Genomic DNA, 26,103 nt, shown 5'->3' on the forward strand with positions numbered 1-26,103 from the left:
AGGCTCAACACCTGCTCTGCCTGTCCAAAGTTTTATATTGAGAACAATTCAAATTTATCAGACTGGTAAGAATGGTGCAATACAACCTGAAATTCATTACTGAGCAGTCAGTGTCAACATTTGCCCCACTTCTTTTCTGCTTTCCTTTCATCAGTTGAAGATCATTGCAGACACCATAATACTTTGCCCTTAAACGTTACCACATGCATCTCCAAAGAACTGGAACATTCTCCTTTGAAACTAGCATACTGCCTGCAGTGCTTTGAGAACCCCCCCCATTCTATCACTTTAAACTGCTTTGGCTGGAGGTGCCAATCTTAGAATCTTGCCCTGCATTTAGTAGTTGCATCTCTTCAGTCATTTGCCATTCCTAATTTTATTTTATTTCATTTTATTTAAATTATTCAGCACACCCTTGTTTTGCAGAATTTCCCTCAATTTTTTTTTTTAGATTTTTTCTTATCAGAAAGTAGATATACAGAGAGGAAGATCTTCTGTCCATTGATTCACTCCCCAAGCAGCCGCAGCGACTGGAGCTGTGCCCATCTGAAGCAGGAGCCCAGAGTCTCTTCCGAGTCTCTCATGCAGGTGCGGGGTCCCAAGTCTTTGGGCCATTCCTGACTGCTTTCCCACACCAGATGGATGGGAAGCAGGACTAGAACTGGCACCCAGAAGGGGTTACCAACACATGCAATGTGAGGACTAGCCGCTAGGCCAACGCACCGGATCCTCAATTTGTTTTTTCTGTTTCCTCCTGCTTAGATTCAGCTGGGGCTTTTTGGGTTAGTACATCACACGGATGTAATATGTACAAGCCAGTACACCCCTCTCTTCTGGCACTGGTGGTGATGCTGTGTGCAGTCATTTGGTCAAGAGGCTCACGCACCAGATTGTTCCAGGAGGAATTCTGTAATTATAAGAGGAGGGTGATACCTTGGGCCTGCATGCATATCTTTTCTCTTACCTATCAACTCAGTTTTTTTTTTTCCAAAACAAATATTTTAATAATACTGATAACGCTCATTGTGAAATCACTGTTAACATACTTTAGGGCAACTTAATTGAAAATTTACTTGAAAGGCAGAATTAAAAGGGAGAGAGAGAGATCTTTCATCTGCTGATTCACTCCCGCAGAAGGCTGCAGAGCCAGGAGGCAGATTTCCCCAGGTGTCCCACATGGGAACCGGGCCCAACCACTTGAGCCATCCTCCGCTGCTTTCTCAGGCACATATATAGGAAGCTGTACCAGAAGCGGAGCAGCCAGGACTCAGAACCTGCGCTGTGACAGATGCGGGCACGGCAAGCCTTGGTTGATGCACCCAAACCGCCTACTGTAATTTCACGGACACGCACAGACCAGAGGCAAAAGACCAGGTCCCAACCATGCTTCTACCCACCTTCCCCGCTAAATAAACAGCCACGTGTACCTAACAATCTCCAATCAGCTGCGGCAGGTGTAGCTAGGAGGTGGGATCGCAAAAGGACGCAGTACTACCCAGTTAACAACTGCAAAGTGTGTTCGGCTGGGAGAACACGGGCTTGTCACCGCCAAAAGATCACCACGAGCCTAACACCGTGTAAACACTGCTGAGATAACCAGGCTCTCGGTGCTTGCCGGCCTGGGAATGGCAGGGCGAACGACCTGGCGAGAACCCGTGGATAAACTCTCGCTTGGCGAAGAGGAAGGGCGATGCCCAGCGCACTTGCCTTCACCCCGCGCGCCAGGTTCACGGCTGCCCCCGGCCTACAGCGGCCGCACGGCGTGAGGAAGGCCCGCGTGAGCCGCGCACGGCCTCGCCGACAGCCAGGCGCGAAGAGCCCGCCCGGAGCCGCCCGGCGGCCTCAGGCCCCTGCGGCGGCCGCCTCTTTGCGCTCGGCAGCGGCGAGGCGGAGCGGGCGGGCGGGCAGGACGGGGCGGGGCTGGGGGCGGGGATTTCTGGTACTTTCTGGGCCTGGCGAACGCGCCGCTCCCGGGCTGGGCGGCCGGAAACACCCGATCCGCTGCAGCCGGCGCTGCGCCCCAGCTGCCGCGGGCTGCCCTGAGTGGGCCCGAGGCGGCGCCGCCATGGCCAAATGGGGCCACGGGGATCCACGCTGGATCGTGGAGGAGCGGGAGGACGGGACCAACGTGAACAACTGGCACTGGTGCGGGCGCGCGGCCCGCGGGCCTTCCTGGGCGAGCGCGGCGCCCTTGGGGGAGGACGCGGGCCTCGCTGGGCGCCTCCCGGGCCCCGGGGGCTCGCCGGCGCCGCCTCCCAGAGTTGCGCGGGCCGCGAGAGCGACTTGGGAGCGGCCACCTTTGGGCGCCGGCGGTCAGAGGCCACGAGTCCGCCCTGCTGCGAGCGGGAAAGGGAGCGGCCAAGTGCGGGGCCCTGCGTCGGCTGTGCGCCGCGGGCAGCAGTGGGGGCTCCTCTCGGGGCTCGTCCCGCGGGCCTCCGGCGAGCCGGGTCGGCCGCGCGCCTTTGGCTTTCTCCCGGGAGCGTGGACCCGCGGCTGCCGCCGGAGCGGGACGGGATGTCCTCCGGCCCCAGCTGTCGTGAGCCTTCCGGGCCACCGAGGCGGTGCCGGACAGGTCCCCAGGGCAGAGCGAGGCCCGGACGGCGAGCGGGGGCAGGGGGGTGGGCACTTGCCAGGCCCTGGCACCATGGACAGGGCCCTGACAAGCGTCCAGCGGCCTGCGGGTCCTCGGACGGGATCTTCGGGAAGGGGCCTGGGTGGGGGTGGGGGAGCTGGGTAACTGGTCGGGGCCGCGATGGAAGCTTCTGAGCGGCCGCGTAGGGCCCAGGTGCTGCCCATCCTGTGCCGGGGCTGGGCCCTCTTCGACCTGGCCGGAGGTTTTCAGACAAAAGCGCGCTCGACGTTGTGGGGAATAACGGCCCCAGGAGCGAGCTGCCGGCCCGGCCTGGGGGCGTGGGCAGGGGGGCGGGAGTGGGGACCCTTGGCGCCCAGCGGGGCAGCTGGTTTCGGCCCGGAGCTGCCACTCACCCCTTGTGGCCTTCCCTGGTCCCTGGCAGGACGGAGCGTGATGCCACTGCCTGGTCCCGAGGGAAACTGCGGGAATTGCTGGTGGGGATCGCGGTGGAGAACGAGGCCGGCCGAGCCGAGCTCTGTGAGCTGAAGCAGGTGGAAGGCGAGGCTTCGTGCAGCAACCGCAAGGGAAAGCTCATCTTCTTCTATGAGTGGAACATCAAGCTGGGCTGGAGAGGTAAGGCAGTGTTTGCAGAGCTGTGGGTGGGGGCCTAGCACCGAGCACAGGTAGCTTGGAGGGGACTCTCCGCAGGACCCTTCGCTGCCACCACTTGGGAACACCTGCCAGTGGCCACCTCCTTCAGGCTCTCACATCTCCATCCTGTGAACTGTGCAGCTCTGTTTTCTCATCTCCCACAAGGCTGGTGGAAAACGTGCTTCCTCTCCTAAGCCTGTTTTGCTGTGACCTTTTGCAAATCTTGTATTTGGTTTGCCCATCGTGAAACTTCAACATTTTCTGCACCACAAATACACATCTTTTCCAAAGATTATTGAAGACAGCTCGTGTGTACTGACCTGTGCTCAGATGTCCGTCCTGGCCACAGCTGGGCTCCCTCAGTGTTCTGTGGGATGTGAGTGCCTGCACCAGCAAGCTGAATATTCGCACAGATTGCCCTTTCTAATTGCATTTTTTCCTTGAACTTTGTGGAGCTCTGGTGTTATGTATCCTGGCCTCCTCGTTTCCACTGTTAATTTTTTAAAAGGTTTATTTTTATTTGGAAGGCAGAGTTAGAAAGACACAGATATCTTCCATCTGTTAATTGACTCCCTACATGGGCCACAATGGCTATTGCCGAATGTCCTCTGGCCCCAGCTGTGGTGAGCCTTCGCAGTCCCCCATGCAGGTGCAGGGTCAGAAAGACTTGACCCATCCGCTGCTTGCCTGCTTTCCCAGGCCACAAATGGGGAGCTGGATGGGCAGTGGAGCTGCCAGGACATGGACCAGTGCCTGTATGGGATGTCAGCCCTGCAAACAGGTTCAAGCTGCGATGCTGCTGCACCGGCCCCAAGGACATTGTGTTGTATATAACCACAGTTTTATGAGAAAATTCCTATGCCTGTGGTGCTTCTGTTTAAAGATGCTATCCATGGTTTCTGGTGTATTCTGGTTGCTCCCTGCTCCACCACGCTTCAGCCCCACCTTGACCCTGTCAGCACTCTTGCTGAGACCCTGTACACAGAGCATCAGCACGTGGCCTTCCCCACCGTCTGCTTTGTCCCCAGGGTTCTGAGTGCCGCCATGTGGCCACACAGTATTGCCTCATGTAGGTCTGCTGCGTGGTGTTTGTCCCTTGATTATCCCATGGGCGGTTCTGTTGCCACTTGTGGGTCTTCTGGCTGCCTGTCTCCTGTGATGCCTGGCTGCTAGTCAGATAGACTGTGCTTCCTGGGGTTCTGGGGACAAGGGACAAGTGCAGGGGATGGGTCGCCCCCCTGGAGCCCTAGGCTGTGGCCTCAGCTCCGGTCTCCTGCTCTTAGGGGCTGCCTGAGGCCCTGCAACATGCAGCAAGCATCAGCACAGCCCACTTTGCTAGGACAGGACCCCAGGAGCCCTGTCCGTGGAGTTTTGGCGGACTCTCTTGCCACCTCCCCCAGTTTCAGGGACCAAGGCCTTGAGGAGCCTTTGGCCTTAGTCTCATGTCTTTTGGCCCACAGACAGCCTCATGAGTTAAGAGCTAGGCACGGTCTGGAGTCGGGGCAAGGGCTTGCCTCACTCTCCACGCCACAGCCTGCGCTCTGTCTGCAGAATCCTTTGTGCCTGTGTGACCCTCTTCCCCTTCAAGGCAGCCGGTTATCCTGTGAGGCAGCAGAGAGCGTTGAGTGTGGCTGGGTTGTGTGTGTTGTGTGTGTGTGTGTGTGTGTGTGTGTGCAGTTACTTCCCTGGCTGTTTGCTTTTTTAGGTACAGTTAAAGAATCTGGCGCCAAGCACAAGGGGTTGATCGAGATACCCAGCCTTTCTGAAGAGAATGAAGTTGAGGACACAGAGGTACCCGTGATGTTTCCTTTAACAAATGCAGGTGGCGGGTTCTGGGGTGCGTGGCTGCTGAGTGGGGCAGCTCAGGTGAGCGGGGGCCTGCGATGTGTGTGGACAGCCTGCTGGCTCTGTTCTCCCCCAGTGGTTGCCAGCCCTGGCAGCAGTGGCCCCGGGGTCTGAAGAGGGGCCCTTGGGCTGATTGGGTTTGTGAGGAAGGGTTTAGGTGAATAGATGCTCGGGGCTGGTCCCCCGCAGGGCAGCTGGCCAGGCCGCGGGGACCCCTGTGCCCCAGCCTGCACCTGTCTTCCCTCCGCCTCCCCCTTTGTCCAGGGCTGGGTGTTCAGAAATCAGGGGCTTTGGGATGCAAGGCCAGTGCTGATCAGCATAAAAGTAATGCCAACTGTTTTGTAATTCTCTGGAGGCCACATTAGTGCTACAAGAAAGAGGGGAAAATAAATTTAATGTATTTTATGTAACCCTATGTATAAGAAGTGATTCAGCTTTGTCCCTGTTTTGGTCCCAAGTTATGAGAGCCCTCGCATGTGTGGAGTCACACAGCACACCTCTATGGAGACCAGCCCTGTTGTTTTTTTCCCCTGGTATTCAGGCTCTGCCTCTTTTTTCTTTTTTCTACATTATTATTTTTTTTTCTGTATCTGGGGTAAGGGGAGAGATAAAAGGAGAAGCCCCACCAAGCCTCCCACTCATCCCAGGTCCCCGACATGGGGCATATTCCGAGTCCATTCCAAGCACGATGAAATCCACTGGTTGACACAGTCCACCTTAGAGTCTCCGTTTGCCCAGATCTTAACTGCCAATGCGTGGCTGGGTAGTTGATCTGTTCTGTCCTCTGTCCTCTGTCCTCAGTTGTGGTACCAGGTGCCTTCTGCAGGTTCTGATGGACTGCCATATCCTCCATGTGCACCTGGGTATGATATCCACTGCTCTGTCTGAGCCTCTGAGGAGGTTCAGCTTTGACACTTGCACTCCTTGGTCAGACCATGGAACCTGCACTTCTCTTCATGGTTGGGGTTCTGAGATCAGCAGTTCAGTTGGAGGGTTCCCCAAGGAAGCTTTGAGGTCATCCCAGACCTGATTCTTGCGTGTGAGGGCTGTTCTGAGGGTTCAAGGGGCACGGGCGAGCCCAGGTAGCTGCTGGCCCTGATAGAAGCCAGGGACCACCTCAGCAATGGGATTCATATGCACAGGATCCTGTATGTAGATCAGGGGTTTTGTTTTTATTTATCTTCCAGTTTATTTTTTAAAAGATTGACTTATTTTTATTGGAAAGGTAGACTTAGGAGACAGTAAGATCTTCTATCCACTGATTTATTTCCCAAATGGCTGCAGTGGGCCAAGCTGAGCAAATTGGAGCCAGGAGCTTCTTGCTCTCCCACACAGGTACAGGTTCCCAAGCACTTGGTCCATCCTCCACTGCTTTCCCAGGCCATAGGCAGGGAGGTGGATTGAAGTGGAGCAGCTGGGATGTGAACCAGTGCCCACGTGGGATGCTGGCCCTGGTAGGCGGGAGGATTAGGCCGTTGGGCCATCATGAGGTCCCAAGGAGTTCACTTTAGAAAACTTTTATCTGAAAGCCAGTGTTAGAACTGAGACAGGAGGCACAGATTTCACTTCCCGGATGGCCGCAAAGCCAAGGCACAGCTAAGAGCTGCCTGTGGGTCTCCCATGTGGGTGCAGGGTCCAAGGAGTGGATCAGGTATCTACTGCCACTTTTTTTTTTTTAATGAGAAAACCTTTTAATTCATCTGCAATTCAGTTTAACAGAACCGGAGAGCAAGGGGGCAACCCTGGCTAGGACCACCCTGCCCAGCTCCCTCAGGGCAGTGGGAGGATATTTACATAAAGCTGGGTGTTATCAGGCAAGAGGAAGTGCTCTCTGGGCAGCCAGGGATGGACTCCAGCCCTGTTTCCCAGTCCCATCGCTGTCAGAAGGCAGCCAGCAATGGGTGGCATGGGCGGTGACCCAAGAGTGCAGCAGTGAGCACAGGCCCAGTGCGGGCCAGGGCATGGAACCTGAGTGAGCAGGCCAGGGCCCAGCACCAGCCACGGAGACACCACTGCCCCCTGCACTTGTCTTTGGCAGAGAATTCTATGTGTAGAGGCTTGGCCTGGGCATAGCAGTGGTCTTCGTGTCCGGGGCTGCCCAGGCAGGGCAGCGTGCTGCGGGGAGCCAGGAGGTCCCTGGAAATAAGAAAACACAGGCAACCTTCTCCTAAGACAAAATGCCGTTGGGGAGTGCCTGGGGGCCGCCAAGCCTACTCGGGCACAGGCATTTGGGTGGGATCCGCCAGCCTCAGCCAGGGTTCCAAAGGGCTAGGGCCAGGACACAAGTAGCTGGTACACAAGCTGTTGCCCGTGTGGGATGCCAGCACCGGAGAAGGCGGCTTAGCCTGTATGCCATTTTGTTGGTCCTCAGGGATTGACATTCTGTCAAATCCCTTCAGGGTTGGCTACCACCTCTGTCATGGATCCTCGATTAAAAACCCTTGTATCCCCTGAATGTGGGAGGAGCTGCCGCAGGTGTACCTCGCTTCCCTTCAGTGCCATCCTGGTTCTGTGTATGGCTCTATGTTGTAACAATACCTCAGGCCGGTTTTTCCTTAGGTTTATGTTGTTTTTTCCTGTGTGTAGGTGAATGTGAGTAAAAAGAAAGGAGATGGGGATGTCTTGAAAGATCTCATGAGAACTGCGGGCACCGCCAAGGTCAGGGAGGCCCTTGGAGAGTACCTGAAGGCACTGAAGACTGGTAAGGGTGGCCCCTGGGGCTGAGGACTCATCTCATGTCCACCCAGGGCGAGCTGTGCCGAGGTCTGGGTTCCCTGGGTTAATCCCTGGACGCCCAGGGCTCCAGAGCTGACTCTCAGTGCAGGCTCGATGGTAGAGCCAAAGGTAGGAGCTGGTTCCAGATGAGGCGGCGTCTGCACTTGCAGCAGGCTCACAGGTAGCCCTGGGGGGTGAGGCACCCCATTGTCTGTGTGATTGCCTGTTCAGGGTCTGCCCTGTGACCAAGGTGAGCTAGTCTTTTACGGCTTTATCCAGTGCCTGGGAGTAGTCAGTGCTTGTGAAGCCTCAGTGGGGCAAATGTATGCAGGTGAGAGTTGAGACACACCTAGAAGTGAGGTTGAGGTTAGTGTTGTCTGCTCTCCGTCGGGGTGCTCCCAGCCCAGGCCAAGTGGCCGGCAGGGTGCAGCGGTGGGGTGGGGCCACCTAGTGGCAGCCAGCTGCCAGGCTGAGTGCTGTGAGCTCGGGCTCTGACCCAACAAGCAGGTGTCTGGATCTCAGATATCCAGTTACCTACAGCTCAGCTGTTTGAATAACATCTGAAAATCTTGCTACTTTTTAAGAACTTGATAAAAAGCAAAACATTTGAAAAAGGAAGACTTAAGGAACTGATGGCCATGGAACCTGTGTCATCAGTGACTTTGTGAAATGTGGGATGGTCTTGAAATTCACAGAATGCTGTAGGAATGCTTTTCATGAATACCAGTTCTTTTCTTCTGTTCTGTTTGGGGTTTTCTACCGTGTTCTTAGAAAGCATTTCCTGTGCTGCTTTGCAGAATTCACATTGGGGATGATTCTACCAACCAAGGCTATGGCGACCCAGGAGTTGACAGTTCAAAGGAAACTGAGTGAGGATGCCATGCAGGTGTGACCTTTGGTTGGGCAGTGGGTGCCTCACCCGGCAGCCTTCTGATAACCAGGCTGGGGTGCGTGGTCATCAGCACGCACCTTGGGGAGCCTGGTGTATTGTGGGAATGGCGCCCTGAGGCTCTGGTTCTTGACACATGGGCTGGTGTTGCCAGCCTTGTCGTGCAACACTGTAGGCAGCAGACCATGCAGCAGGTGGCGAGGTGTCCCTGCTGCCCTCTGGTCAGTGCCTGTCCTGGGGGCAGACTTGGTATCAGACCCTCCATAGCCTCAAGTGCACTCATCTTGGAGTGTCCAGGTGTAGCATGGGAAGGGGTCCAGCTGCCAGCTCCTGGCATCAGTGAGCTCTCTGCCCATGCTGGTGCCATCAGGGCGTCGCGTGCTACTGTCCTGTCCTAGTGTCGGGAGGGGTAGCAGGCACCTGAGGACGTTTTTGTGTCTGATGAGAAACCCCAGGCAAATGCCTCTCTGGTGTGACCTTCTGCTCTCCTGCGGTCCAGGCTCCGTCCCCAGCGGCGCTGGGAGTCAGGATCCCCACTGCTGCGCTGCGCCTGACAGAACGGTTTGACACATCCGTGGAGCAGCTGTACAGCATCTTCACTGTGAAGGAAGTAAGCACCTCCCGATGGGGCGCCTCAGTAGGGGCTGCATTCTGGGTTCCCTTGCAGCTGTTTTTGTTGCAAAGGCCTGAATGGTGAGAATGGAAAAGGCTGAGGATGTTTTTTGAGGAGATGAGGGCAAATTTGGGGACTGTGTAGCCGGTGTGGGGTGGAGGAGGCAGCTTTTTTTTTTTTAAAAGATTTTATTTTCATTACAAAGTCAGATATACAGAAAGCAGGAGAGCCAGAGAGGAAGCTCTTCCATCCGATGATTCACTCCCCAAGTGAGCACAATGGCCGGTGCTGCGCCGATCCAAAGCCAGAAGCCAGGAGCCAGGAGCTCTTCCAGGTCTCCCATGCAGGTGCAGGATCCCAAGGCTTTGGGCCGTCCTCGACTGCTTTCCCAGGCCACAAGCAGGGAGCTGGATGGGAAGTGGAGCTGCCGGGATTAGAACCGGCGCCCATATGGGATCCCGGGGCGTTCAAGGCGAGGACTTTAGCTGCTAGGCCACGGTGCCAGGCCCTAAAGATTTATTTTCATTGGAAAGTCAGATATACAGAGAGGAGGAGAGCCAGAGAATCTTCCGTGCAATGATTCACTCCCCAAGTGAGCCGCAATGGCTGGAGCTGCACCAATCTAAAGCCAGCTCAGAGTCTCTTCTGGGTCTCCCACATGGGTGCAGGGTCCCAAGGCTTTGGGTTGTCCAACTGCTCTCCCAGGCCACAAGCAGGAGCTGGATGGGAAGCAGGCCCCCAGGATTAGAACCAGTGCCCATATGGATCCTGGTGCATGCAAGGCAAAGACTTTAGCCACTAGGCTATGGAGCTGGGCCCAGCTTTTGTATTTTACTTTCTGTAAGCAAAAGCTTTCATGCAGCATTAAAAAGAACAAAACCCAACTACAGTGATAACATTATTTCCATTTAGAGTAAGAAAGAGGTAACATGCTGGAAATAACATGCTCACTGTTTTTTTTGCTTTGTTAGTTGGTGCAAAAGTTTTCTAAATCTTCTGCTGTATTAGAAGCTGAAAAGGGAGGTAAATTCCAAATGTTTGATGGGAACATCACTGGTGAATACGTAGAACTGGTAAGTAAGTTGGGGTTCAAAGTGATACACTGGGAGTAGCCCCTTTGGTTAACACTGCCTCATCCTTTTTTTAAGTGCTTTGGGTTTTTAGCTGAGCTCATAGTCATAACAACTGTATATTTAAAAACAATGTTTGAGTAGTGTTTGTAGTAAGAAATGATAGACGGAGCTGTAGATGCTTGACTTTGGAAGTAACAGGCGTTTATCAGCACGAGTCTGCCACTAGCTGTGCAGCCGGATTGGCTGGGTCAGTTGCCTCACCCTGGGCACGAGCTGTGCTGTGGTCACCAGATGTTGTTACCCTGTCACTGGTGTTAATACGGTCATGAAACATGTTTGCAGTAAAGCATTTTTGACTCAATGGTTCTGTGAAGAAAAGTGGGACCATATGTGGTTGGTTGGTTATTCTAGTATTTTGCAGGTTTTAATGAAAGGGTGTTTCACTGTAGATGCTATTTTAAGATTTTCAGTGGCATTTCTCATTCATTTCCAGTTAACAAATAAAAAGATCATCATGAAATGGAGATGTAGGAACTGGCCAGAAGGTATGTGACTGGCATCCTGTCTGTAAAGGCCACCACCAGCAGACCTGGGGGTTCTGCAAGTGTTGTCTGTGCTTCCCTATTTGTAGTACAGTGATGTTTCTTATTTTTCTTCCAGAACACTATGCAACAGTTGCCCTGAGTTTTGTGCCTGTTCTGGGGCAAACAGAACTGCAATTGGACTGTAAAGGAGTTCCTGTCTGTAAGGAAGAGAACATGAAGTTCTGTTGGGAGAAGCAGCATTTTGAAGAAATAAAAGGTTTACTGCAGCTGGCCACCCTGCATGGTTGACGACCTTGTAGGAGGGCACTTTTGTAAGCAGAACAGTGTCCTATCAGCTTTACCTCTTCCTTTTTAACTTACTTTATATTGGATGAAACCCATGAACCTACGTAGCGTCGGGGCCCTGCAGGCAGTGTGCAGCAGTGTGCTGCAACTGAGGTGGCGGGAACCTCACCTTCCTCCCCAGCAGCAAACCCCTCCCCGAGCACAGTGGCAAGCCTGCTTCCGGCTGTAGGTTAACTTCAAGGAGACAGAAAATTGGCATGTTGATACTGTTCCTTTATTTTTTATTTTACTTTAGGGTGTGTAAGGTGTATAGCTCTTCGTTAGTGAAACAGTGGCATGTTGATGTGAGGGCCAGCTGGCTGTACTGCTGGGGCAGCCCTGCAGCAGTTACGCACCCTGGGGTGGACAGGACTGAGGAGTCAGTGGGGTAAGTGACTATTTTTGGACTTGTCATGAAATAGATCAGTGGACCAATGCTTCCCCCTCCAGTTTTCTCATTACCTTCCTCTGAGAAGACTGAAGCAACATATGTAAACAAATGAAAAGTCATCACAATCAGTTTTAATTAAGTGCACAGAATAGCAATCAGTCATGTCAATAAAAATAAAACAATTATTTTTACATCAAGTGTGCTTTATTTCCTCCACAGGTATTCTGTTAAATAAAGCACCATTTATATACTGCCAGGCCACAGCTAAAGAGGATTCTTTACAGAATCAAATTTCTTGTGGTTTTTCCGTATACAAGTAAACTTAATTTTGATAATAAGAACCACAGCGATCGGAGGCAATCTGCCTCTATTATAAGGTACAAAACTGGCACAGAGGACACCATATTATACACAGTAAAAATGCTGTAAGTTTAAATTACATCATTCAGGGCCAGGGAACCCTGTTACTCTCGGACAGCTGTATTAAATGAAAGCTACAGTGAACTCTTAATTACATGAAACATCCATTATCTGATTGCCCTTTAGAAAGTATACTGAAGATGCAAGGTTTTCCATCTGGAGTTCCGCCTGACCAAGGATTAAGCCTATAAATCTATCTTGCCATTCAAGCAGAGAGCACTGGACAAATTGAAGCACAAAAACGAATAAGCAAAACTTATACAAACAGCATTGGGAAGTTGGGGGGGTCTTAAAAGGAGACATGCTACATCTAATGTCAAGAAGCAGCTTGGTTTCCTTTGCTAGACAGCCTTGTAACCACATGGATGGTAGATTCAATGGTCCTGCACAGGGTATCTAAGATGTCCTGTTGCTGCATGTGACTGAGAAGTCCTCTGGAATGGCCACAGCTGAGAGCCGCCTCAGGGTCCTGGGAGGGCAGAGCTTGATCATCACAGCTCCTCAGGTCAGCCAAGTCAGACAGAACAGCGGAGATGGAAGTAGACGGGAACTCGGACTCTTCCTCAGGTAGGGCGGGATCTTTGGAACAGTGGAGCTCTTTGAATTCTTTACAGTCTTCAAATTGACCCTGGCTGGCCTGGCCCTCTGCATGCTGTGACCTGCTGTTTGACGCATCTTCTGAAAACGAAGAGGGAACTTCCATCCTGTATTCTTTAACAGAACTGGTTTCAGGGGAAGGAAGATCTTGCTCGGTTCCAGGGTCGATAATTGAAGAGTCTCTTGTCTCGTTGTCTGAAGTGCTAGTGGGGGTCAGGACCTCCCTGCTTTCTGTTTTCATGTCACCCACGCAGCTGTCCACGGTGTGCTCCTCATCACTGCTAACGCGCCTTCTTTTGACAGGAGTGGCCCCTTCGTCATCTAAAAACAAGCAGCACAGTGGGGACTTCTCTGAAAGGGCTCCTTAAGATCATGTTGGGGAAGGGGGCCGGGGGGGGGAGCTAATGGAGCTTTGGGTATTTAGGGTTAGGAGGTGCAATCTGCCTGTACCCCACCCTCCAAAGGGTAACAGTAATCCATAAAATTAACCTTTAGTTTTTCTTTCTTTGGCTTCTTGCTCTTGGAGTGAGTTCCTCTGTTGCAGACATGTCCTGCATTTGCTCAGCAGCTCGTGCAGCGTGGGGATGAGCGCGGGGTGCAATTGCCTGGGTGTGTGCACCGACAGGAGCAGGGCAAGTGCCCGCAGGTCCTACAAAACCCATATGGGAACACTGCAAACTCGACAGCCATCATTCTGACACAACTATTTTCAAATTAAGCATCCTGCCCAATTTCTCCAGCATTTTTAGAATGCCAGAACTAACAAGCCAACTGGGATACTGCTGCTGTACAAGTCAGTGTGAGATCACTAACATTGCTGTTTTATGTTCATGCAAGTAAGCCAGAGTGAAGACTCAAAGTACTTTATGGAAATGTAAAGAAATGAGCACTTAGGCACTTACATATTGTATCTTTTTTTTTAAAGATTTATTTTTATTACAAAGTCAGATATACTGAGAGGAGGAGAGAGAGAGAGGAAGTGGAGCTGCTGGGATTAGAACCAGCAGCCATATGGGATCAAGGCGAGGACCTTAGCCACTAGGCCATGCTGCCAAGCCCTACATATTGTATCTTAAAAACCTTGAATGATTTCATGAAAAACATAGGTCTTACAGAAAATAGCTTCTGGTGGGTGTCACAAATGCTCTTCTTGCTCATGATCTGTTCTGTTGGTGATGGTGCTCATCCTAGAGGCTGCTACCAAACAGGGTTTGAACATATATTTCCAGAATGTGTTGGTTAAATGGCCACCATAGGAGCTATGGAAGGCAGTGAAGGTCCTAGTGTAGGGCCTCTGATCTGACTGTTCATCATGTATGGTCAGTAACAGCAATATCAGACCCAATTTCCAAACACAGAAATCGGGACTGTTACCACTAGCACTTAATTAGCTCATGCTTTCGAACATGAGAAAATGTGTGCTACTTACATAGAAGTTTGTAGAAGCCTGTATAGTTAAAAGCATGAAAGCCAAATACAGATGTGGTTTCAGGGGTATTTAAGTACCTGCCCGCATCTTTGCAGTCTTACCCCATTTAAAGAAGCACTTGCTTTGGAAATTTCAACCCGGTTGGTAAAATCAGACTGTAGATTTTGGTACTGACTGATCAAGTTTGTAATAAGGGTGCTGATCAAATTGGCACAGTTTGCTTCAGAAAACACTTGACTTTGAACCTGAAAAAAGATTGAAAACATTCTCAAAGCACAAGACAATGAAAGCACAAGCATTTACCAAGCTTAAGGAAGTGCGACAGGTGTTACGTACCTTGAGAAGGAAATGTGTCATGAATGTGTAGACAATGTTGTTGTTTAGAAAAGTTCTTTCATCCATTAAGATACATTTTATATATTCTGCAAAAACAGGATCTTCACACAAAAGCTTGATGCAGTTTTTTGACATGGCGGACTGAAGTGGGGAGAAGTGGTACAAATGAATGAAGACTGAAGCAGCTGGGACTTACCACACTGTATATAGTGGAGCTTCAAGTTTGGCTGAAAAGCCACTTCTAACTCAGCTAATGCAACTTTTGGTTTTAGCAAATGTCCTCAGTACACTGAGATGCTGCTATTAATTTGGACCTTGTAGGTGGGTGTGGGGAAAGACACAGTAGCAGGACTGAACACAGATGAATCTCAGAAATAGCAGCTTTCTGTCCCAGGATTGGAAAAAGTACAGCAGTCAGACAAAGATGAGAACGTTTTCTAGGGGATTCGTGTACAACAGAAAACACAGATAAGACTTCTTTAAATGGGTTAAACCTTATGAGCGTAAAACCAGCGGTACTTTGATCTCCTGGAATACTTAGGGGGAGAAGGGGAACAGCACAGCTCTTTTCCTTATTACCTCTCCCAGAACTAGTGAGTCCTAATGTACAGAAGTTTGCTAAAATGCATTTTCCTGTTTTTGCATGGCCATGGTGGCCATAAGCAAACTCCTTAGCATTGTATGTGTGCTTCAATTATAAATTATATGAAAACGTTTTAAACAAAATTTTTACATACTACGTACATGTGTGTATTAAATAGCTCATTAGAGTTAACAAGCATAGTAAATTGCTTAGGATCATGTAAGAAATTGGAATCAAGCACTCAATGCCAGGAAAATGTCCTGGTGACCAACAGCAGAGGGGTGAAAGCAGAGATCGGTTCCACTTTACTAGAGATGACCACTAGGCTCAAAATGCCCAGTAGATCCTTTCTCAATGATCCCCCGTGACCTGAGAGGTGAATAAGATCAATTTCAATGCCTTTAAAGATCCCTGGTGTAGTAAACCAACAGGTGCTGTGGCTGAGGTGTTTCCTAAGGTCTCTGCCAGAGCAGTTCAGATTGAGAAGACAAAGCTCCAGCACCCTCTGGGAGAATACACACAGCACGTTGCTTGCTAGGCAGCTGGCCTAGATTCTCGGTACTTCAGAAACTAGAATGGGGGCTTAGCTTGTACTCAGGGAAGACTAACTGCTCTGGGGAAAGGCAGATTCATTCTGGAGAAAACCATTTTCTCAGAACATAACAGGAGTAGGGGATTCTTCATGTGTAATCCAAGAGTTCCAATCTAGTTTTGCCCCCCACCCTGTTGGCCCTTGACAACTGAGGCAACATTATTTGTCCATTAGTTTAAGGATCTGGCTCTAAGACACTGAATATAGAGGGGTCGTCTTCCTGTACTCAATGAAACCATTGAGGAGAAGACAATGGAAAACGACAGGTTGGGAAAAGATGGCTGCCCTCCTGCTTCACTTCTGCCACACAGGAGGAGACAAGAGCCAGAAGCAGCACAAGCCACCTATCCCCCAAAACCTCTCCCTACATTTCTCTCACAACTAGTAGCCCTGACCTATAGGTGAGCAATCCAGTTAGGAACAAACTTGAAATATACTCTGATACAAGTCTACTGAAAGAAAAACCCTTGGAAGTAGATGCTAATGTTTGATAGCATTTCTATTTGTTCTATTTTACCTATGAAGATTCTAAACATACTCCGTTATTGACCAAAACTATCTGTTAATTTGTTTACCTGAGTCTGGCATAACTCAGTCCAAAGTTTGGGGAACAGTGCAAGATGCAGCGGTAAACCTTCATAGGCAACTAGGACACCTAATATTAAAAAAAAAAAATCAGGACAGGTTATAAAGCATACTGTAGCGTTAAACGGAAGATACAGTTTTATAACTATTTCTGGTCATAACTATGCGTATTTTCTGCATCAAAAAAAACCCACACTTGTAGGGGAAGCACTCATTCCAAAGTTTTAGCCAGGGAAATAATTAGAATGCACTACTTTCACCAAATTTATGTCCCCAAACTCCCAATCCAAGGAGCACCAGAAGTAACTTCAACCCCTTCTTCCTTTTAGAATATTAAAACATTCTTGGAAAACCAGTCACTGCAGGTGCCTCCATGGCTCTCCTTTATTAAGGTTATCACTGTGCATAGAACATCTTCATAGAACAGCTAGTCTTCGAGAGGTCTAGCTGAAAATGAAGGCTTTTGCTGACTTATCAGTCCTGAAACCTACAATGTCAGCTATTTCTGACACATTTCCCAACGACTTTAGTACATATCTGAGCCCGACCTTCTCCCCCACGCCCCCCATCCCTTGACACCATGAAGTTATATTCAGAGAGGAAATATACTCAGGTTCATCCCAAGTTAGGAAGCAACATGGTTATGAGGCCACTCCAGATTTGTCAGATTTGAAAGCCCATAATCTTTTCCAGGTTCACTGTTTACCCAAACTTCAGCCATTTATCTATCATCTTCATGATTTTCTTCACATATGCTTATCATTTGCCCTATTTTTAGTTAGTATTTTTTCTTAGATTCAGTTAGAGGGACTGATAGGAAACCATTAATGTGGTATACTAGCTCATAATACAGCAAGAATAATATTTACTAACACAGATGTACTCTGCTGGACCCTCTAGTACATTTAGAAAGCCCCGGGCAGTCCTGTGGTGGGCTGAACACACCTCCTACAGCCCAGCCCAATCCCTCTCGGAGCCACACCTCCTTCAGATGCTACTGCTATCCTCTCACAGGAACAGTTTCAGGTTTTTGGTTTTTTCCCTAGCCTCTTACAAAGTACCGGGAATGCTGAACCCCCTGCCTGCTGGATTCAAGTTAGAGGCCAAAACCCCTAACAACACACTGCACATCTTGTGAGGAGGTCTTACTTCCTGGGTGCAAGGCAAAGGGAAGTATACTCACTAGAATTCTCAGGCGCATGGCTCAGCTTAGCCCCAGTACACAGAATGCACATTCCTAAAACACAGGGGCTTATGTATCACTTATCTTTCTCTGTCCCTCTACTTGAGCATTCTCAAAGCATGCATCACCCTGACCTATTCCCATCCATGACAGAATAGATACAAAACAATTCTAAATACAATTTTTCTCACAAGTAATACCTCACACTATAGAAAATGCTAGATACCTTAAGTGTTAAGAGTTTTCCAGATTATTTTGTATTCCCCATAAATTTTAATGAGAAAAAAAGTTTCACATGCATCTTTACTAGGTACCATTTTTTTTCTGTCCAAATTGTTATGAATGTCTAGTGTTTAATAGACATGTCTAGACCCAAGCAGATGTTACAAGGGGAGGAGTGGCCTTAAACACTGGATAAAAGCCATGACTAATGCTCTCCTGTAAGATTGGAGACTAGGGCCCGGCGGCATGGCCTAGCAGCTAAAGTCCTCGCCTTGAACGCCCCGGGATCCCATATGGGCGCCGGTTCTAATCCCGGCAGCTCCACTTCCCATTCAGCTCCCTGCTTGTGGCCTGGGAAAGCAGTCGAGGACGGCCCAATGTATTGGGACCCTGCACCTGCATGGGAGACCCGGAAGAGGTTCCTGGTTCCCGGTTTCGGATTAGCATAGCACCAGCCGTTGCAGCTCACTTGGGGAGTGAATCATCGGATGGAAGATCTTCCTCTCTGTCTCTCCTCCTCTCTGTATATCTGACTGTAATAAAATAAATAAATCTTTAAAGAAAAAAAAAGATTGGAGACTAAAATTTAGCACAATACCACCACTTTTTTCATTTGCCTTATTTTGTCTGTTCTGACTTCATACCCATTTGGCAACCTGCTGTTTGTTAATCCAGTCTCTCAAGTAGGTTACTGAAAAGAATCTGAAGCCAAACCATGGAATATTCAGATCCTTCCACTGGTAACTAACTTTAGGATTATGAATGTCTCTTAAATATATGAGTACTATGTATTAGACTAGCATAATTGCATTTACTTTTGGTGGGCTGATAAATCCTGGATTATGATCGACCAGAAACTGGCTCCAGCCTGGTCTGAAATTTACTCACCCCAAGGCAGCTTCTGAGAAAGAGCGCTAAACCTTTGGGGCTTGCACTGTGGTGCGGCACGTTAGGCTTCTGCCAGCAATGCAAGCATCCCATACAGGCATCTGTTCAATTCACAGCTACCACTTCCCAATCTATCTCCCTGCTACTGTGCCTGGGAAATGCCTTTTACCCATGTGCAGGCCTGGAAGCGGCTCTACACTCCTGCTCTGGTCTGCTGCAGTGCCAGCTGCTGTGGGCACCTGGGGAGTCAATAGGTGGACAGAACATTTTTCTCTAACTCTCACTCTCACTTTCAAGTAAATTAAGAAAAATAATAGATCTTAATAAAAATTTAAAACCACTGGTAAATAAAGGTGATAAGATTTCCTATTTTGCTGTATTAAATGAACTCCTTAACTAAATGATGACTGAAACCTGGAGGTTTATCTTAAGCTTATTATTGTTGTTTTGGCACATGAGCTATGATACCCAAAAAACTGGTACAATTAGAGTTTGCTGTACTTACCATTTTTTTTTTAATATTAAAATTGCTTTTCCAATTACAGAACGAAAGCATGGCCGTTCCAAGTAAATCGAACCTTAGAGCTCTTTAACAGATCTCAGTATGTGTATTAAGTGTGATTCCCGCCCCCACAGTTTCCAGGTATCTACCTACTGTTTCCCATTTTTTTTAATGTAGCTGAAGGACTGTTCTATTTTATTCAAGTTTATATAAAACTAAGTTCTACTGACAGACATTTGGGCTGTTTAGTTTGCACTCACTGTAAAGTGCAAATGAGCATCCTGTCTGCTATACTCTCATCTGAGAAGCCCAGGCTGCATTCCTGGCTCAGAACGTTCCTGTTGGTAATCAGAAATTTCCCCTCAGAACTCCAGTCTCTTTTTCTTCCAAACTGCTTTAAGTGGAAGGGGGTGGGCACATCATCTAAATTTTACCTCTTAGTTAAACAAAAACAAAACCCGACAGATAAATGGTTGTTCCTTTATAAATGTAGCTCACATTCAAACTGGTGCTTATATCTTGAATGTTGGTGTTGCAGATGGGAGCATACAATTAACTAATCCTCCCGTTGCAAGCTACAGCATCCCAATTAAACAAAATACTGAGTGTTCTACTAATGCTAGTCTTATTTTAACATAAAATTTTTCAGTTCTTTCATCACATGTGAAGTTCTCAACACTTGAATTATATCCCAGACTGTGGTACACAGATGACTTCCAACATTATAGAAAATTCTGTAAACCTGTGGATAGGGAGCACTGAAGACAGGCAGCAGAGATGTGAGCATACAGCTCATGAGAGGTGACCCAGCACGCGCTGGGCGGTACTTATCCTTTCCCTGAAAGGACGTGTGCTGGCAACAAGTCAGCTGCCCAAAGGGTACAATATACACTAGGTGATCAAAGCAGTTCAAGCAGCGCAGCTCCTTCCGTAACTTGGTAGAAATCCTATGAACTGAATCCCCAGGAGCTGTTCCTAAGGTCAGTATGTTTATTTCTAAGTCCTTCTTCTTACATGGGGGCAAGACTGCACTAGCATTCCTGAAGATGTCCTATCACCTGATCACTGCCACTGGCAGGTTTTACACTTTTACCAAATGCCATGAGCCAGGTACACAGCCCGGCCGAGTCTATCCTTATCCCTGAAGTGTGCTCCCCAAAGGCTTAACTACTGGTGCAGCCTGCAAGAGGCAGCCTCTAAAGTGAGGTGGTTAGTTGCTGGGAGCTGTTAGTGCAAGGGAGAGCAAGCCTGGTTCCTCAGTCTCTGGTTTCCTGTCTAGCACTCACACACAAGTCATTTACCATCTCTTACGGTACTTCATTACCAACACACCTGCCAATCTCAGACCTCCAACCTCCAAATCTGAGAGATAACCTGTGTTATACGCAAATTACCAGCCTTGGGTATTCTATTATAGCAACAAAAACATCAACTACCAGAGTTCCACATCTTGGTAATTCAGCCACATATACATAAAATCAACCAACTGTACATGTTCAAGGACAATTCTTCAAATCTGAAAATTTTAGATCATCCTAAAGTGCTCTCACCACTTACCAATAGGATTTTTTTTGAATCATTCTCCTTCAAAGCTGTTACCACTCCCCCTCTTTCTCACATAGAGCAAACTAAGGCTTTATCTGGAATAAATCCAAAGCCTTTTCCATATGAAAGCCAAATGGCGGTGACTGAAAGGGAGCCAGGAGGAACTTGATCTGGATGGTGGGTCCAGGAGTGAGTATTTGAGCTCCTACCCTCTCAGAGAGAACAAAGCAGTCAGGAGGTGGGGTGCACAGAGCCCAGCAGCTCTCGAGGTCCTGAGTTAGGGATGTCGGCTGCAGCTTGTTAGCCACAGGAAAACAACCCACAGGGGTTCTCTAACAGATCCCAAGTACATCCTTGGAGACACAATAGTAAGTAAAATGAGTTTTTTCTCTTTTGTATAATTTACTGGTATTTTTGTTTGCTTTCTTATACCTCCCCTTTCGAACCTCTCTCTCCTTCTTAGTTACCTACGGTATGAGACTTACCTCCTAATTACTCACATATGCACCTCTGCTTCGCGCTGGCAAGCCTACCCACCCTGCTCCTGGCACTGCCAGCTCCAAGCACAGCTGACGTTACAGAGCTCATCTCATCTCTAAGTCCGTCTCTAAGCCTGCCTCCCTACACAGAGCAGTCTTGTTTGGGCAGACAGTGGACTTGGGCCTCCAGGTACGGCAGTACGCAGCCCTACTCCACACTGCGTTACAGGCCAGCTCAAACTCTGGGCAGAACTGTTCAATGGAAACCAGTAAGTTGGTATTTTCTTAAGAAAAATTAAAATGTTCCCAAGAATACTAATATTTTTAAACATCACTTAAACAACAACAAAAAAAGAATTGTCTCATCTTTTGTTCTCCCCTTCCTGAATGGCTAGGGACTTAAAATAATTCAGTGGAATTTACTGCTCATCTTTTATACTTACTCAGCTTAACTAATGTTTCAGTAAATTTTTCACAGTTGATTGCAACTCGGCATAATAGATGGATGAATTGATGATAAGAAAAGAAGTAGTCTAGCAGCATACGATCATAAACGTCATCTTTGCCCTGAAGGTTAAAGATGATAAAATGGTTGCACTTAAATTGTATATATAATAAATTAAAGAGCATAGTTTGTGCAAATGTAATAATTTAACTAAAAAGTTGATTAACTCTTTCAATTCTATAAAAATCTAGTTTTAAATTCCAAATTTCTATTAATGTTAAGATCTTAACTGTCATAAGTTTAGTTGCAGTGTGCAAATGCTATAAAATTACCCGTTTTTTTTTCCCTATATACTTAAATAAAGTAAAATTACTGTAGGAATTTGAAATGAGATACTTTAGTTCTACAAAGAAGAATTAATTAAATATGATTTTTCTATAGTGTCAAAATTCTTTCTATAATGACTGCTATAGTGTTAATTTTAATACTTGCTAAGAGCTTCTCAAGAATAATGAAGATAAAAAATGTTGGACAAGAGGGTGTGAACAAAGTGTGGACAAAGAACGATAAAAAGAAAAATTTATTTTTAAAAAAGGTTGAAACTTATATATATCACTCTGTGTCAATGTACCTCATCTCTATAATTTAGAATTGTCATTATTTTAGAATTAGTGATAAAGACAGGAACCAACTTAAAAATGATTATAAGTTTATCAATCAGTGATACTATGTTTAGGTCAAAAGAGTATGACTTAAGGGCAGTAAAAGAATTCATGTATGCCAAATTAAAAATAGCAAGTACCTAATGACTTTGCAGATTTAAATATAGGTCCAAGTTACAGTCTAGCCTAGTGACAAAAAACTGAGGCTTACTTATTGTAGTATTTACTGGGGAGCAGGGTATGAACTTACTACTCATGCTTGTTTCTGATTCTGTGAATAATTAGTCAACACTCAGCACAAAAAGAAAGTCTAAATGGCCTGTCTTCTTAAGATCCACAAAATGGTCACTATGCCTACTATCCTCAACTGCCAGGGGAGAGTTTTAAATTACTTTTTACTAAAGAAACATTTTCCTGGCACCCCAACATACCTTACTGGTTTCCACCATTGTGGGCAAGAGGCACATATTGAGTTCAGGGCGCGGAGGCCGAATATTGCTTTTCCCTCCTATTAGCTTGATATTTTCTCGACAAGGGAAATAAGGTCCAAGAGACACTAAGACATTAAAAGTGTACAGTAAGAATAAATGGAAAAAATAAATCTCCATGCTTCAGAGTGCAGAATGATTAAATGCCAACCATATTCAATTACTGGCTAGATGAATACGTACTTGGTATATTACTGTGATGGTAAGTGCAATGGTTGTGCTGTAGAAATGGAACCAAAGTATGAAGAAAATCATGGGGACTCAAGAGCACAAGTTCCTTAAGGACATCTGAAAATTAGAACATAATTTGGGTATTAAAAAACTACATTTCTGTTCTATTTGCTACTTTCAAAGTCAAAACTGCTGTCAGAGTAATAGTATGGCAACCAGTTTTCATAATTCTACAACTGCTTTCTAGCTCTTGATACTGAGAAAAATGCTGTCTGATGCACAGATCTGGATCAACAGAGTTCCTAGTCACCCAAGTTTAAATAAGTTTAAAACACTACCGAATGCATCTGATACAATGCAGAAAACAGGACAGTGTGGGAAAGACTGCATACGCATGATGTGTTCATGAACTCAATCACAAGTGCCCAGAAACAACCTAGGATTCATAGTTCTTTGGCTCTAAGAAATAATTTTTAGTTATTATCATTGTTTTATGCTGCAGATGGATGGATTCTTATCACCTCATCACATAGTTGTCTGTTCCCGGCACAGTTTCTGCCAAGTGGAGGTTACTGTTAGGTACCCATCTTCTCTTAGCAGGAGGGACAAAGAACTAAGGACATTCCAAGGCTGACTGTTGGCACATGACAAGAGATATCAAGGCCTTTCTGTGAAACCATAGACAGTTATGGTCTCTAAATAAATCCTAAAGATCACTGCTATGAAAAGTATCCAAGGTGGTAAAAAAAAAAAAAAACCTCACTATAAATAAGATGGGGGGTTGTCTTTTAAGAGCCACAGATTATCATGTAAATCAATGTAAGACTAAAAAATGATAAAATATCCAAAATATATGGATAGCTCTTCAGAAATCTTTTTAGGCAAAAATCATAGTGAAATAATCACCCCAAACCTTTACAATGTCAGTTCTACTTTCTAAACATTTAAATGACTCTACCTTGCTTACAGAGAACTCTAAGATTTTAGAGCTGTGAGAAAACTACAGATAGCCTAATGCTGAAGAGCCCATGCATATAAAGGGACCTGCCCATGATGCCAAGGGCAGTTACTGGGGAGTTAAGAAATAGACTGATTTTCTGAGGATTTACCCAGGTAGTGTTAAACATTAAAAAATGTCTTTCAAATCCTGTAGCACTAAACCAACATCCTGGCAAAAAGTTTCAAAGTGTTCCTCCACTAGTTTATAAAGAGTATTTTGAAAAAACTTACCAATGCAGGCATTTCTAAGTTCTGGAGGGCTGTAGGAATTAAGAAGGGTTAACAATTTATGCGCAAATTCAATTCGTTCCTGCCATTGGATTAACGCTTGTTTCACATCTGTAAATATAAAACATACACAAATAATTTTTGAGATTGACTATTCTCACAAAATTTTTTTTCTCTATGTAAGCTAGAGAATGCTAACCACTAAGAAATTCAAGTTAATGTCATAAAAAACTCTAAAGATAAACGACTATTTTCTTGGCATGGCTACTAAATATGAAACCTTATTTATTAATGTAAAATTTATTTATTCAAAAGACAAAGTGACAGAGTCAGAAGAAAAGCCAAAGGTAGAAACATCTTGTACTCTTCAAATGCCCAAATTAGCTGCAGCACACTGAAGCCTGGAACTCCGTCTGAATTTCTGCATGAATAGTAGGGTCCAAGCAGGGGAACCATTTTCAGTGCTTCCCCATGCTATCAGCAGGCAGAGGCGCTGGGACTCAGTCTGGGGCTCACACAGGATGCAGGTGTCTGAGGCAGTGGCTGAACATGTGGTGTCACAACACGAGCCACTCATTTCTCCATCAGCTCCTGACTTCTTCAAGTATTTATTTCAGAAAGCCCATCATGGGCCCAGCGTGACAGCATAACAGTTAAAGTCCGCCTTGAATGCCCCGGAATCCCATATGGGCGCCAGTTCTAATTCCAGCAGCCCCACTTCCCATCCAGCTCCCTGCTTGTGGCCTAGGAAAGCAGTTGAGGAAGGCCCCTGGGACCCTGAACCTGCGTGGGAAGAGCTCCTGGCTCCTGGCTTCGGATTGGCTCAGCCCCAGGCACTGCGACTGCTGGGGGAGTGAACCATCGGATGGAAGATCTTCCTCTCTCTCTTCTCTATCTGCCTTTCCAATAAAAATAAATAAATCTTGGAAAAAATATACAAAATAAAGCACATCATTTCACAGGGATACACAGGGAGATGTTTCATAGCTATTTCTTTTCAAACTATAAAAATAATGTAATCTAAGCCAGGGAAGTTTCCACTTAAGACAATCTTCACATAATTCCCACTCAATTACTATACTTGGAAATGTTGCCTAATCTAAAACTTGTCCTAATGGGTGACTTTTTTTTTCAGACCTATGAACAAAAAGCCACAAAAGTTGGGCACAGCTTTGCTGTGGTGACTACTGAAGAACAAACACTTCCTGTTGCTTCAACCTCAGTTTCTACAGGAATACTAACAAATACACATGTAGGGATGACCAAACCTTTTCTCTGAAGGTATGGGCGTGTAGACTTCAAAACTGAAAGGAATATAGACAGAAGTTCTACTAAATCTCCAGTCACATGGCAAGCTGTGGCTTCATGATACATCATATGCAATGTGTTGAAAGACTAGAAGGGATTTAAAAAATAGGAAAGTTAGTTTCGTTTTTACTTTACTGAACCACACCATAGTTATGGTCATCTTCTATGGTAGACGTCTGTGGATGTGGACCATAAGTGTGTGCAAAGCAAATGTATGTGCTTTTCATTCAAAAGCCATCCCCCCATCCAACTTTTTAAAAATACAAATGAGGACTCTCTTTAAGTATTTATTCCAACCTGATGAAATAATGTCTAATCACATAAAAAATATTTGTTTTGAGACTGCAAACATTAGAAGTTATAGCAGTTGCCAAAAGGAGGATTAGTTAGGGAGAACGGGTAATTACTTCAGCTTTCTAGGGCTGCTGCAGAAAGGCAAGGGTGAAATAATTGTTCACTATATTCAAAAACAATAGGTCTGAAAGGCAAAAGCACTCCAAAATCACAACAATTTAATCCCTTTCATTGTACTGGCTCTTAAATCTCTCAACTTATGTAAATATATTGCATAAACATTCATAATTAAAAGTTCAAAATGCCTCATTTACAATCTGCACAGTATTTAGCCAATAAGCTGTGAGGACAGGAACCATGTGTGTCCTGTGCACTCTGTGTCCTCATTGTGGGCACAGTCCGGCAAACAGCAGCCAGGCAAGGAACTCTTCAGTGCAATGCTCACTGCTGCTCTTCACAGCCGCAGCCAGACACTTAGGCGAGCTGCCAACACAACTAACTCTTCTTTCCTTGCTCTGTGCTCATGCAG

At 46.9% G+C, this 26,103-nt stretch overlaps 2 protein-coding genes across 6 annotated transcripts in view; one reads left to right on the forward strand and one right to left on the reverse strand.

Moving 5' to 3' along the window:
* Positions 1 to 1,989: 1,989 nt before the first annotated feature.
* Positions 1,990 to 11,809, forward strand: LOC101523102 (activator of 90 kDa heat shock protein ATPase homolog 2). Its single transcript, XM_012925505.2, has 9 exons — positions 1,990 to 2,145; positions 3,015 to 3,205; positions 4,929 to 5,014; positions 7,655 to 7,769; positions 8,581 to 8,669; positions 9,172 to 9,282; positions 10,257 to 10,358; positions 10,852 to 10,903; positions 11,019 to 11,809. The coding sequence occupies exons 1-9, from the start codon at positions 2,066 to 2,068 to the stop codon at positions 11,189 to 11,191; spliced, it is 999 nt and encodes a 332-aa protein (XP_012780959.1). The 5' UTR covers positions 1,990 to 2,065; the 3' UTR covers positions 11,192 to 11,809.
* Positions 11,804 to 26,103, reverse strand: part of USP34 (ubiquitin specific peptidase 34) — a 206,754-nt gene continuing 192,454 nt past the window's right edge. For 4 of the 5 annotated variants that reach the window (XM_058667856.1, XM_058667852.1, XM_058667854.1 and 1 more), the window contains 10 exons: positions 25,241 to 25,367; positions 23,976 to 24,083; positions 22,758 to 22,862; positions 22,518 to 22,642; positions 21,423 to 21,546; positions 16,151 to 16,230; positions 14,401 to 14,541; positions 14,166 to 14,309; positions 13,125 to 13,284; positions 11,804 to 12,956 (listed from right to left, as the gene is read on the reverse strand). In XM_058667856.1, coding sequence (XP_058523839.1) covers positions 12,355 to 12,956; positions 13,125 to 13,284; positions 14,166 to 14,309; positions 14,401 to 14,541; positions 16,151 to 16,230; positions 21,423 to 21,546; positions 22,518 to 22,642; positions 22,758 to 22,862; positions 23,976 to 24,083; positions 25,241 to 25,367 — 1,716 coding nt within the window. In that variant the 3' untranslated portion in view covers positions 11,804 to 12,354. The remainder of the gene's footprint in view (positions 12,957 to 13,124; positions 13,285 to 14,165; positions 14,310 to 14,400; positions 14,542 to 16,150; positions 16,231 to 21,422; positions 21,547 to 22,517; positions 22,643 to 22,757; positions 22,863 to 23,975; positions 24,084 to 25,240; positions 25,368 to 26,103) is intronic. The other variant, XM_058667855.1, reaches the window with a different exon arrangement.

The sequence above is a fragment of the Ochotona princeps genome, chromosome 8 (genome assembly GCF_030435755.1).
Source record: "Ochotona princeps isolate mOchPri1 chromosome 8, mOchPri1.hap1, whole genome shotgun sequence".
Lineage (NCBI taxonomy): Eukaryota > Metazoa > Chordata > Mammalia > Lagomorpha > Ochotonidae > Ochotona > Ochotona princeps.